This window comes from Microtus oregoni, unplaced genomic scaffold (genome assembly GCF_018167655.1).
Source record: "Microtus oregoni isolate MIOR12 unplaced genomic scaffold, Mior012 000007F_ref0000211, whole genome shotgun sequence".
In the NCBI taxonomy this organism is placed as follows: domain Eukaryota; kingdom Metazoa; phylum Chordata; class Mammalia; order Rodentia; family Cricetidae; genus Microtus; species Microtus oregoni.
Window position 1 is genome coordinate 22,856,929 of NW_024543066.1, and position 13,771 is coordinate 22,870,699.

At 51.4% G+C, this 13,771-nt stretch overlaps 1 protein-coding gene across 1 annotated transcript in view; it reads right to left on the bottom strand.

The window, feature by feature from the left end:
• Positions 1 to 1,169: 1,169 nt before the first annotated feature.
• Hs6st1 (heparan sulfate 6-O-sulfotransferase 1) overlaps positions 1,170 to 13,771 on the bottom strand; it is a 44,147-nt gene continuing 31,545 nt past the window's right edge. The window contains exon 2 of the mRNA XM_041656029.1: positions 1,170 to 4,030. Coding sequence (XP_041511963.1) covers positions 3,322 to 4,030 — 709 coding nt within the window. The 3' untranslated portion in view covers positions 1,170 to 3,321. The remainder of the gene's footprint in view (positions 4,031 to 13,771) is intronic.

Here is a 13,771-nt window from a genome sequence, read left to right on the forward strand (position 1 = left end):
GCTGTGTCTGTCTTCTCAGCACCGGGGTGTTAAGTACGCAGCAGCCACGTCTGGCTTTTGTTGGTCTGAATGTAGGTTCTGCACATTAAACTCAGATCCTTCCAATTGCAAGGCCAGTGCTTTAGCAACTGAACTACCTTCCCAGACTTTCATGTTGTTTTAGCCAGGGTTTTACCACGCAGCTCAGGCTGGCTTAGAACCAGTGACTTTCCTGAAGGCTGTCTGTATGTCCTGAGGACTGGGACATGCAGCAAGCTTGGCTCACCTGTCTCAGGCAGAAAGGGCTCTGCTAACAAGGCCACCACAAGCAGTCCCTCTACTGTGGATCAAATCTGTGAGCCAGAAGTGAAAGCGATCCCTTTTTCTTTCTGCTGGGATTACTGACAAATGTCACCATGCCTGGCAAACCTTTGTCCTTTGTAAGTTACTGGCAACAGGTAAGGAACTCACATGGAGCTGATGGTCTCTAAGAACAGTCCTTGCTCTTTCAAAATGAAATCTTTAAGAATTTTTTTTTAATGTACATTGATGGTTTGCCTGTATGTCTGTCTGTGTGAGGGTGTCAGATCCCCTGGAACTAGAATTACAGACAGTTGTGAGTTTCCATGTGGGTGCTGGGAATTGAACCCGGGTCCTTTGAAAGAACAGCCAGTGCTCTCCACCACTGAGTTCTCTCTTCAGCCCCCGAAATCTTTTCCATTCATTTCTAGTTCCTTATAATGAAGAGGAAGCTTAGTTTCACCGAGACAGGACTTACTGTCACCAAGGATGACACTTGAACTGATTCTCCTGCCTCCACCTCCAGAGTGCTGGGAATCAATCAAACCTAGGCTTCCCAACACTCCGCCAATGAGCCACACCCTTAGATCCATCTTTCCCTTTGCCATTTGAAAAATTTCCAAGTTAAAGCAGAGCAGAGGAGGCCGTGGCAGATGGCATTGACACTGCTGTTGGTGACAGCCCCCTTTCACCTGGCGTCACCTGTCCACACGCTGCAACAAATGGTGACTGTTTCTACCCTTTGTGGTTTGAGTGTGTGTGCCTACTCACCCAGCACCTCACTTTGTGCCGGGCCACCTGCACCCATGCAAGCAGCATGCTAACTCTTATGACACAGGCAGCTGCCTTGCGGGGGGGGGGGGGTGTCCAGCACGGAGCACAGCACACGGTGACCTTTTCAGGGTTTATTTCATCGGCTAGTGTTCATTCTCCACCTAGACACAGACAATTAGAAGACAACCAGCTACTTTCCCATCATCAATCCATTGCTCTGTATGGATAACCGGGAGATTCCTTCCCAACGCTTTTTATTTTTTAATAAGAAGCTATAAATAAATAAAGCTTTAAAGCTCCCGGGTTCAAGTCAAACAGTTCCAGTTCAGACGTGACACCTGGACAGTTCCGTGGTCCCCGCTTCCCACTCCAGGAGGGGGGGTGGTTGGGCTGCAGGGCTGCAGGGCGCCTCGGCTTGCTGCATGTGCACGGCCTCTCAGCCCCAGGGGACGCCCCTGGATAGGCAGAGTCCTTGGAGCTGGAGGGACAGGGAAGTACCCTGTTCTGAGATGCTATGAGTACCAGGAAGCTGAGCCCCAAAGCTGGTGGCCTGAGCCTTAGGCAGGGTGGACAGTCGAGGGACTGAGGCTTCCTCAGCCTGGCGCTGGCCTGAGATGGGAGGGACTAGTTTTCAAATGCAGCAGAGAGAATTGACCCGTGCTTCCGTGTGAGTCGGGATGGCAGGGTGTTAAGTTAAAACATATTCCAATACGTATAGAACAGATCCTATATTTGAGCCATGTGCACAGGAAGTTGTGAAGAGGGGCCATGTGGAACTGGGGTACTTCCTGACAGTAACCAATGTGACCTGTGAAAGACCTCAGGGTTCCCCAAATATGCCCCATGCTCCTCTCAGAAGTATATTTGCTCTAGTGACCTTGACCTCCAAACTCATCTTGCTACCTACCTCCTCAGTGTGATCATTCACCATAAGCAGGCCCTGGACTGGGCTGGACAGCGCCCAACAGAACTTATCCTGCCTATGGACTCCAAGCCTGGTGTTTAAGCGTAGACCCTATTCCACACGCGTGTGAAAATTAAGCCATCGCTCTGGGCAGCAGCTCTACCTGCCAACATCTGAAATATTGCTAGACTACATATAGCCCATACTCTTTTGTCTGTGCTGAACCACCCCTTCCTAGCCTGAGCGCTGAGAGAGACGGACACAGGGAGTAGGCCCCCTGGCCTGCCTCAGGGTCAGCTCGCAACCCCCGTCTGCATGCATACGGACTATAAAAGCCATGACCCCTCCACTTAACGGGGGGCATCCCAGGGCCTCTAGAGCACACAAGGGACACGGCACTAGGCAAGTTCTGAAAAACAGATATGCAACATGGCTTCTAGTAGGGCCACTGGCTGGCCCACGGGGCTGCTGGAAAGAGCCTGGCAGACAGATGCAGGAAGAGCCAGGTGGGGAGGGTTGTGCATACAGGCCCCAGGAAGGACCATTCAGAGCAGAGAAAGGGAAAGCCCCCATCCTGGCCATCCAGTATCAACTCAGGCTGGTGTGGCCCTGTATCCCACCCAGCCAAAGGATGCTTTAATGCATGGGACTGAAGAATTGCCGGCACGGTGGCAACAGCGGCACAGGAGCCGTTGTATAAATGTCCCAGTGATAGGGCTGGGGGCAGTGGATCATAAAGCACAGGGATTTGTGTGTGTGTGTGGGGGGGGGGGGGACGACTCTTGATGTCCCTTTTCTGCCTGAGCCTGGCTCCCTCAAAGCCAGCATGGACTGTGACTTTTGATCACGGCTCAGACAGTGCAGGGGCCAGGTGCCAGACTTGAGTCTTCTCTGCAACAGCTGGGGCCGACCCCGACCATGACAGCAGCCTTGATGGGTAAGGAGGGGAGATTCCAGGTCTGAGGACTGACGCCTCAGAGGTACACTTGGGTTCTCAAGGAAGAGGCTCCCCACCATTCTGGGTTATTAGGGTCCCCAGAGGCCAAGGAGCTTCAGATGAACTATTAGGAACCAGTCATATGTTCCTAGAGGGGCTGGGTCAGTGGGGCCAGTGCGTGCATAGTAGGTGTGGGACTCTCGGCTGAATAGACATGTCCCCTCGACAGTCTTTTCTCAAAATCAGTTTTAAGTTTGACACGGGGGCCGGGAGAGCAGGGAGGCCACCTGCCTCAGAGGTCCTATCCTGCCCATCAAGGTCTAGGGTATACTACTAGCACGCTTCCCTCTCCAACAAACAGCAAGAACTGTCGGCCCCATTTCTTTCCCCATTAAATCTTGCCCATCACTCTCTGCCCTTGCTCCCACTACCACTTCTCGATGATATGGCTCATGTAGTCCTCAGTGGGCACGCGGCCTGGCTCTTCTGCGTCCTCCCGCGGCAGCGCCTCCTTGGAGCGATGCAGGAGGCGCTCCTCGCGATTGCGCAGGCGCTGCTCCCTGCGCTCCAGCTGTCTTTTGTACTGGTAACGCTGCTGGAAGAGGTCCTTGGCATAGTCATACAGCTGCATGTCCAGGTCGTTGAGCTCCTCGATGTGCCGGATAGTGTCCTCATCCACCTCCACTCCGCCCGCCCGCGTGCTGTTGTACTGCATGAAGGGCCGGATGAACTTGAGGTTGAACGTCCGCTCAAAAAGGTACTGCGTCTTGCGCTGGAACTCTGTGAGGCCGAAGAAGGCCATCCCACGCAGGTTCTTCTTGGCACTCTCCAGCAGCAGCTGGGCTCGCTTGCTCTCGGGGATGAAGGACAGGTTGTAGCAGCCCACCAGGCTGAGGTCGGCCAGCATGCGCACCTGCCGGTTGTTGGCCAGGTTGTAGGGGCAATCCATGAACTCCTGCAGCGTGCAGCCTGACCAGTCTGTGCCCTCGTAGCAGGGCGGCAGCTCCTCTGGGGTTGGTGTGCGCCCGTCACACATGTGCAGCGAGGTCTTCCACGTGGCTCCGCGCTGCACATGTCGCCACTCGCTCAGGTAGCGGGATACTGGGTCTCGCAGCAGGGTAATGTAATAGAACTTCCTATAATGAGAATGGGGGAAGAGATCAGGACCCTGGGAGGAAGAGGGGATAGAGCTGTGCCGGTTGCAGGCCCTGTGGCTCTTCAGCATGGACCCTTGGGCAAGCGACACCCGGCAATTCTAGTTGCAGCACAAGCTCTCAGCCCTACCATTCATTTCTGAGTAGAAAACCCTAGGTATGAGGGACCGAACTTGCCAAGAGCGTGACTTCTAAGCGGGGCCCCTGTGCCTGGGACCTGTATACCTTGTTGCCCTCTTGTGTGGTGGCCTCTGCCCCTTGCAGGCCTTCTGTGTCCTTGGTGTCAGGTGCCCATCAGCACTGAACAGATGGTAGCTCCAGGGCCAGGCCATGGCACCTCGACACGAGTGCCTTCTTCCTGGATGAGCCCTGTGCCACCTCCACCCCACCCCAAGAATCTGCATGGCCCATCCCATGGCTCATGTCACTCTGACTTCAGATGCAAGCCAGGCACCCTGGAAAGTCCCACCATCCCCTCTAGGGTCCTGTAAAGTGTGACACCTCCTATCTGCACGGTCACCCGGCTTACTGTACAGATTGGCCTCAGAGGCCGGGTTTTCCTACAGATTGTTTTCAAAATTAAAGTCAGTCCTGCGGTTAGAGAGATGATGAATCAGCGGTTAAAGGCATTTGCTGTTCTTCCAGAGGACCCAAGTTCAGTCCTCAGGACTTACTCCTGTGAGGTGGCTCACAACTCCAAGAGTTCAGAGAGCCTTTCCTGGCACACCTATATACCGAGACACATGCATACAAATAAATAACAAAATAACAAAACAAATCTTAAGAGAAACTGCAGAAACTGTCTTTAGTGATAGGTGCTTATGTTGGAATCATTGTAAGTGATTTCCTGTAGTGGATATGGTATACTTGGAAATTCAAGCTGCTGTGTTCTGGGGTGGAGGCCCAGGTGTTTACAGTGATCCGAAGACACCATCCTTATGGGATGCCCTAAGGGCAGCAAGGGTTTAAGTCTCACTACTATGAATTATTTCTCATAGACATGATACAAGTTCTTCTGTGTCCCAGACACTTCAGAAGAAGAAAAGGGAACGGGCAACAGAGACGGCTCAGTGGTTAAAAAGTTCTTGCTGTACTTGCAGAGGGCCTGGTCAGTTCACAGCACCCATGTCCTGACTCACAACTATCTGTAACGCTGGCATCAGTGGGACACCCACACATACACATAACCTCTATCATAACCTCTATTTAAAAAGAAAACAGGAATTCGAAGCCAGTCAGAAAACAGAGAGCGTTCCAGGACCTCCAGAGTTGTTACACAGAGAAACCTGTCTTGAAAAACCAAAAAAAGGGGTGGTGGTGGTGGTGGGTGGGCTAGAGAGATGGCTCAGTGGTTATGAGCATTTACTGCTATTCCAGAGGACTTGAATTCAGTTCCCAGCACCCATATCAGGTGGCTCACAAACTGTCTCTTGTATCTGGCCTTCAAAACACGCACACACGCACGCACGCACGCACGCACACACACACACCCTCACTTGCTCCCTTGAAGGAAACCACACGTCCTGCTGAGTCCAGCATCTGGATGATGGCTGGCTTTGTCGCACAGAGAGCCTTAGGGGTGTACACAGAAGCAGTTCTGTTCTCAGGGACTCCCCCACAAATTGTGCTCTCTCAGGGTGGCTGACCACTTGACTTGTGCTCTCATGAGCACAGTGTAAACCACTGTCCCACCCTATAAGGTGCCCATGGCACACTGACCGAGGCATAGCCCTCGATATATACTCCACACAGGGACAAGTCTAGGGCTCATGGTAGTCAGCAGAATGGGGCATGTGGTGGCCACTCAGTAGCAGTCCTTCCTATACCTGTAGCTGCAACCAGCCACAGCCAGGCCCCCAGGCAGTAACTGGCAGTGAAAATGTGCCCTGGAGCCCTCTGGAAACAACACCTCTGCAGTTAAGTGTTGCAATTGATATCTCCAGACTCTGTTCCGCTTTCTTCTTCTACTTCTGGGAAAGTTGGTCTGTGCCCACTAATCTAGGTCATTCTAGGCAGCTAACACAGCCTAGGGCCACGGGTGAGGTGGGAGGGTGAAGGACAAGGAGACTGTGAGGTGGCTCCCTTCTTCCCTTGTAGCCCCGCCCACACCATGCTGGGTGGAACCATCATTGATTGCAAAGTGTGTTCAGTACCAAGTCAACCAGAGGGGTGGCCAACCTGGGTAGGGAGCCAAGGGTGGCCCAGGACTGGAATCTCATCTCACCTCCTCTTGTCTTCACGTTGTCAGCTTTCTGGTCCCACCTGAGATCTGGTGGGGGTGAAGGCTGGTGGGATTGAAGGGGACGAGGGAAATGGCAAGCTTTAACTAGTATGATTGACAGGCTTACTTAGGAAATATCAGGGGACACCAGAATAAGAACACAGAACAGGAACCCCGCCTGATCTGAGACAACAGCGCTAAACCCACCCTGCTGACTTCTGCTTGTGTGACCCTGCCTGCCACTTCCTCTTTTCTGGAAGCAGCATCTTCTTCCTTGCACAGTGACCACCACCCACACCTGCGTAGACAGCTTCAGCCAAATGCGATCGGGAAAATCATCTCCAGAAAAACCATGAGGGAGACGGCCCTCAAATAGTGGTTTAGGTATGATTATAACAATGCTATCTATCTCTGTATAGACCATGCAATACCTCTGACCAAGGCTGGGTCTCTAGCTAGCTAGGTACAGAGTTCTCTAGCCTGGGGAGGCAGCGGTCCCCGAGCCTCGGGCAGTACTCTTAGAGGACTGTGGGCACATGGTTTCAACTTCAGGAGAGCCTGCTGCGGTGAAGATCAGAGGCCAAGGCAAGGCCAGAGCAGAGTATCTTCCTAGTTTGCAGACAAAGTAGGAGGGCTGGGAGACCCATCACTTGCTGTGCAATCATGAGGATTCAAGCTTGGGACCCAAGCACCTACACTAAGAAGCCAAGCTTGGCAGCATACATCTATAACCCCAGCACTTGGGTTACAGGGGACGGGAGAGAGACAGATGTGTGTCCCAGGGCTCGGGAGGTCAAACTGAAGGGATGACTAGTTCCGTGAGAGGTCCTATCTCAAAATGTGAGCTGGACTGCCCCAGAGGAAGACATTCTGGTATCCGACTTGGCCTCCATAAGCACCCACGCAGCTGAGAACACCTGGGTACCCATGCAGCTAAGAACACCTGGAGACCCACACACACCATGGGTGTGGTGGGCAGGGATCAGACAGAGGTGAGAGAGGCTCAGTCAGGAAGATAAAACTCACAGGTAAGGCAGGCCTCAGAGGACTCTCGCCTAGGGATAGTAATTCCGGTCCTTCAGACTGCAGTTCCCTACTGGCCCTTGCGTTACCACTTAAGAGTCTTATTAAGTGGCTTGGCTGGCCTGGAACTTGTTTAGGAGACTCAGAGACTCTACCAAATGGTGGGGTTAACGCTGTGCACCATCATGCCTGGCTTACTTAAGTAGCTAATCATGGCTGGGTTAATCTTTTTTGTGAGACATACAGTCATTTTAACGCTTATTTTTATTTTTTTAATTTTGTGGAGACTGGTTTGGTGGGCCCCCCAGTCATGTACCATCAGGGCAAGAAAGGCAACTGTTTTTGGAGCCTCTTAAGTAAAAATTAGAGGAGAAGGGATGGCAAGATGTCTTGGTGGGTAAAGTTGTTCTCTGACCTCTCCATGTGTCCTCTGGTACACACACACAGACACACATGAGGGGAGATGGCTTGTAGGTACAAATATGAGGACCTGAGATCAGATCCGAAGGCACTGATATAAAACTGGTTGTGGCAGCATGTGCCTGTGCCTGTAATCTCAGTGCTGGGAAGCCTGAGAGGAGATCACTGGGGTGGGCTGGGCTGGGGTGGGGTGGGGTGGGGTGGGGGGAAATGCTGGTTAGCCTAGTCTACCTAAACTGGTGAGCTCCAGACCAGAGAGTGACTGGACGCTTGTTGTCAACATTCCCTTCCCTTCAATCCCCATGCAAAACCATAGGAGGCCTTTGGGGCTGGGCCCCTGCTCTGGACCCAGCTACCCCACTAAAAATCAGGGACACCAGGAGAGAAAGTGAACATATTTTCCAAGCAGGCCTGGTCAAAGGGCATGATAAAAAGTTCCCAGAGGCTGGAGATGTGGCTCAGTAGATAAACTCCTTGCCATGCAGGTATGAGGACTTTGGAACACCAAAATCCACTAAGAAAAGTCATAGGTCAGGCCACCCATTACCCAGCACTGGAGAGATGGATGAAGGAGATCCCCGAGGTAGGCTGGCTAGCTAAATTCAGCTAATCCGTGAGCTCTGGGTTCAACTGAGACTGTCTTAACAGATGAAGATGAGAGATCAATGAGGATACCTGATGCCTACTTGAGGCTTCCACACACACTGCACACAAGCAAGCATATACACACAACCAAGTTTCACACTCACACAAAACTAACAAGGTTCTCTTTGCCTTAATCTTAAAAGAAAAGTAACCCAAAGGGGATCATTCAAAGCCAGACTCAGTTACATGACACTTTCCCTGTTAGCCCTGAGGGGACAGAGCAAACCAGGATCCGATCCCAAAAGAGTTCAGGTGACTCTCACAATTCTTATAAATGACTGGGGACTGGTCTCAGAGGCAGGGGGCCGACTTTCCCAGAGCAAAGTCCTCTGCTGACAACCCAAGGAACCACAGCCCCAACATGTCCTAAATCTACTTACAAGAGGTAGACGAGGCTGCGAGAAATCGGAGAAAGGGGGAGTAAATTGGGTAACAGGTTCGGGAAAACCCACTATTTTTACATTTCTGAATGAATACTGAAATCTTGACTCAGATTTCAATGCAGAGATGGCAGGCACTCGCCTTCATGCCTTATTTACATATAAATCCCAGAACTACTAACCTAACCAGTTCAGTAGTCATAAGCTCCTCCCTCAATAGACTGCCCTCCCTACCCTGTAACTCCTCTAGTTAGTATAATCCTGCTCCTCTCATCTATAGATAAGCCCAGACTGAACTCAACTCCCTACTGAGCTAAGGATGGCCTTGAACAGCTCTTCAAAGCTGAGCAAGGGGGTCTTAGTGAGGTAAGGGATTTTTCCCTAATAGTTTATTACAAAAATTTTCAAACTTAGGTAACTTTACAGGTCAGTACAATCTGGTAAGTCTGATAATTACACTCTTCTTTTTCCTTTCTCCCTCCCAATTTATTTTACTTTTTGAAACAGGGTCTCACACTGTAGCTTCTGGGTGGCTTCAGATTCATGGTGGTCCTCCCATCCTAGCCTCCTAAATGCTTAGATCACAGACAAGCAACCATGCCCAGATAGATGGGGTCTATCTACTATATAGTCCTGGTTGGCCCCAAATTCTCTGCAGTGCTAGAATTAAAGGCGTATGACACCTCACTGGCTTCTTTAAAAAAACAATTATCTTTTGACAATTTCATCATGTATATAACACATTTTGCCATCTTCACTCCTCTCTAATCCCTGAATTTCTTCTTCCCACTTCCTCCCACTGTTTCCACGCATTTTTCTGTGACCTACTAGGCACAAGCACAATTAGTTTAATCGGGCGGGGTGGCTTGCATGAGTAAGGGTGTGGCCCACCGAGACCAGTGGCTACACCACGAGGAATATGACCCCCTCCCAAAACAGGTTCATCAGAGCGGAGCGGGGGGGGGGGGGGGGGGGGGGGGGGCTTCATGGCCCTCCCACCCATGCTGGAATGTTGGGAGCGCAGGCTTGAGCTGAGTTCATGGTGCAGGGACCAGGCCACGTTCAGAAGACAGTGTTTCACATTGCTCCTCTCCACCCTCTAGCTCCTAGATGTTTTCAGCCCCTCCCTTTTCCCGGTTTCTTTATATTTCTGTGTTGCTAGTCATTATGCATTAGAGACTGAACATCCCAAATCTGAAGACTGGGCATGCTTCAAAGTCTGAAAGAGTATTGACATGACACCACACATCTGACTCAATGTTAAAAATACAGCATTCAATACCTCCGTATTACATGTACACAGAGGGTAATATTTGCCCTCGGACCCATGGCCAACATACTTCATTAACGTTATTATTTATTTATTAATAAAATCAGAAAAAGATCTCCCACAAAATTCAATATCCCAGGCATTTGGATAGAAGATCCTCAACCTGTAAGTAAACAGCTGAGTCAATGTCACAATTGCAGGATGAGGTGTTGGAGCGCAAAGGCCTCAGAGAGAAAAGGCATTACAAGATCTGCCTTCCTTTGTGAGAACACAGCTTGGGCCGGTCAGAAAACTGCTTGGCATGCAAGCAGAGGCCTTGAATGTGATCCCTAGAAATCATATAGAAAGCCTGGCATGCAGGCTCAGTGAGTAAACACACTTCTGCCAAACCTGACTTCCTGGGCTTGATCCCCAGAACCCACATGGCGGAAGGAGAGAACCGACTCTCGCAAATGGTCCACTGACGTCCACGGTGCACTGTGGCGTGCCTGCATGCACTTCCCAACATGTATGTTATGTTAAAAAGGCTGGGGCCCAGAGCCAGGGATAAAGAAACAGGTAAACCTCTGAGGTGTGATGGACAGCCAGTCTAGTCTGCTTGGTGAGTTCCACTCCAGTGACAGACCCCATCCCCCTGTCTAAAAAACCCAAGGTGGACAACACCTTAAGAATCATACCTGAGCTTGACTTCTGGCTTCTACATGCAGTATACATGTGTACACATACACATACGAACATGAGAAAACAATCTCTCTCTCTCCCTCAGCAGTTGAGTGTCCAGTCTTGCAGAGAACCTAGGTTTGGTTCACAGCACCCACAGGGCAGCTCAGAACCACCCGCAACTTCAGTTCCAGGGGATCTGACTTCCTCTTCTGGCCTCTGGAGGCTCCTGCCTGCATGTGGTGTACATAGCTTACAGAGGAACACACACATATAAGCACAGCTCACAGAAGCACACACACATATATGCATAGCTCACAGAGGCAGACACACATATATGCATAGCTCACAGAGGCACACGCACACACATATATGCACAGCTCACAGAGGCACACACACGTACGTATGCACAGCTCACAGAGGCACACACACGTATGCACAGCTCACAGAGGCACACACACGTATGCACAGCTCACAGGCACACACACGTATGCACAGCTCACAGAGGCACACACGTATGCACAGCTCACAGGCACACACACATATATACATAGCTCACAGAGGCACACACACATATATGCATAGCTCACAGAGGCACACGCACACACATATATGCATAGCTCATAGAAGCACACACACATATATGGACAGCTCACAGAGGCACACACATATGCACAGCTCACAGTGGCACACACACATACACACATAAATAGATAAATAATAACCTTTAAGACACCCGACTCAAGTTCAGAAGGTCCCACATACTCAGGACACTGGGGAAGGGGTCTCTTTCCCCAGACCTGTTCTGACTACTGTCATCACCCCAGGCTCATGAGGCATCAGAGCTGGACAGTGCCTCTTTGTGAGAGACAAGCAGACCTTGCCCTAGGTCCCTGATAGGGAAGAGAACACTGTGGAGGTTGCCAAAGCTGGGGAGTCCCTGACACAAAGTACCTTGGCTAGCATCCTGCCACTGGCTCCCCAGGTGCCAGCTGCTTCCTACCCCACAGTGGCTTTGTGTGTTCCCGCTCCTGGGTTCCTGCTAGGACTTTAGAAAAATGAAATGTGACTTTGGCTTCAAGTCCCACCGTGGGGCAGAGGCCATGTGGGGTTGGCTGCTTTTTCCTTTTTCCAGGAGCAGAATGGCTGTGGGCAAGGCTTCTTGAGAATGTAAGACTGTGTGTGTGGCCTCCCCTCCCAGAGGGCACAGCTGCAGGCTGAGGGGTAAAGGATCAAGTGGATGGCCCAGATCATGGAGACATAAGAGGGTGCCTAGCAAGCAAACAGGTTCCCAGGGGCTTGCCCCTCATCACCTTGCCCCTGACCCTGTATGCAGGGCGAACTAGCCTACTTGGTACCTGTGGGAACCCCCCCCCCTCCCCCGCCCCAGCCCATTGTCTGAGCTGCTGTTAGCAGCTGGGGAGGGGTATGTATGTTTTTCTCTCCAAATGCAGCACAGAAAATGCTGGTCTAAGGCCACCCCTCTGCTAATACCTAAAGAAAAGCAGGGGTGATTTCTGTTGAGTCCCCGAGTCTGCTTCCAAAAATACCTTGGTTCAGGCCCAGGGTTCATGTCAGGGGTCAGGTGCAGACACAGGAGCAGGCAGACCCTGCTCACAGCCTTCTTAGGAAGGCTGTTCTACCGATCCCTCTCTTGAACCCACTTGGCCCTTGAGACACCCAGAGTAGGTAGTGCCCACAGCTACCAGCTCATGGGGAACACAGAATGGAATCCTATCCTGGGCAAGGATGAGGGCAGTTGAGCCCTAGATGGGCCTCTTTGGTGACCTATGCAATCTTCTGATGCAGCCAGCTGGAGAAACTAGAAAAGAATACCCAGGGATGTGAGTGGTTAGTCCAACATAAATCACATGGACACTTCAACAGCCCCAGCCTAAGCTGAATTCTTATAGATAGCAAAAAAGGCAACGCAGATCTAAGGAGCTTCACTTGTGTGGATGCTCAAGATGACAGCAACTGCGGAGGAAGCAGCTCGGGAGGTATTTGTAACTCAGTATGGCTATGTGACTAAGCCTGGCCATCAGGATGTCCCCAGAGACACTCTTCCTTGTCTTCTTTTCTTCCTGCTGGCTGGAGTGTAGCTGTGACTCCAAGTGTCTGCAGGCACCCTGGACCCTAAGCAGAAGCTCCATTCCAGACAGGTAGAGGAAGAGCCTGCGTCTCTGGTGTTCCCACGGCTGTACTCCTACTGTGACAGCCTGGGTCTGTATCCTTTTAAAGGGAGGGACATAAACTTTTACCCCATTTGGGTCTCTGAACCTGGTGTATTTCCTCAGGGCCGACACACTGAGGACCTTACACAATGTGAGGGTAAGCTGGATGCTGGGCTACAGGGCCCGGGGTATCAGAGTTGCAGCAATAATAACATAATTACGCTAGTGACCCAGAAGGCCAGCTAAATGTGCCCGCCTGGAATGAGCGCCTGGACAACTCGCTGACAGCTGTCCACATTACAGCCCAGGTGGCAGTGCTTGTAACTCAACTCCGAGCAACAAACAAATCCATCACAGGTCAGTTCTGCTAAGGTCCGTTAGCTGTAAGCCAGAGAGGGCCACGTTTACGTCAGCTTCGCAAGGAAAATGCAGCATCCCAGTGAGAGACATTCAACAGAAACTGGCACTGTCCTAGGGGCCAGGGCACACACCCTAGTCACTTCTGGCCATGTGTGGATTCTTGGACAGGTCCCCCCAACTCCCAACACACATCCTTCTCACTGTAGAGTCCAAGCTGAGGACAGGAGTCCTAACAGCGTCTCTGCTAGGAAGAGAAGAGGCTAGATGTTTGGGAGACATGGACACAGGAGGGCGGTGTTGACCCTCCCAGTGCCCTTGTGTCCCTGGAAAGGCAGATAGAGTGGGGAGGATAGGGGAGAGGGCTGCTATGAACCCCACTCACTGACACTGTCCTGCCCCTAAGTCTAGCTGCCAGGCAGGGACCACAAATCCAGGGAGGAGGCCTGAGTCATCCCAGAATGCAGCAGCCACTGCTCAGCAAGGCAGGCAGGTGTCTGAACACAAAGGCCCCAGCCCAACAGTCTCGGTGTCCAGGGGCATTTCAAACATAGAGAGGGGAACTCCTGATTT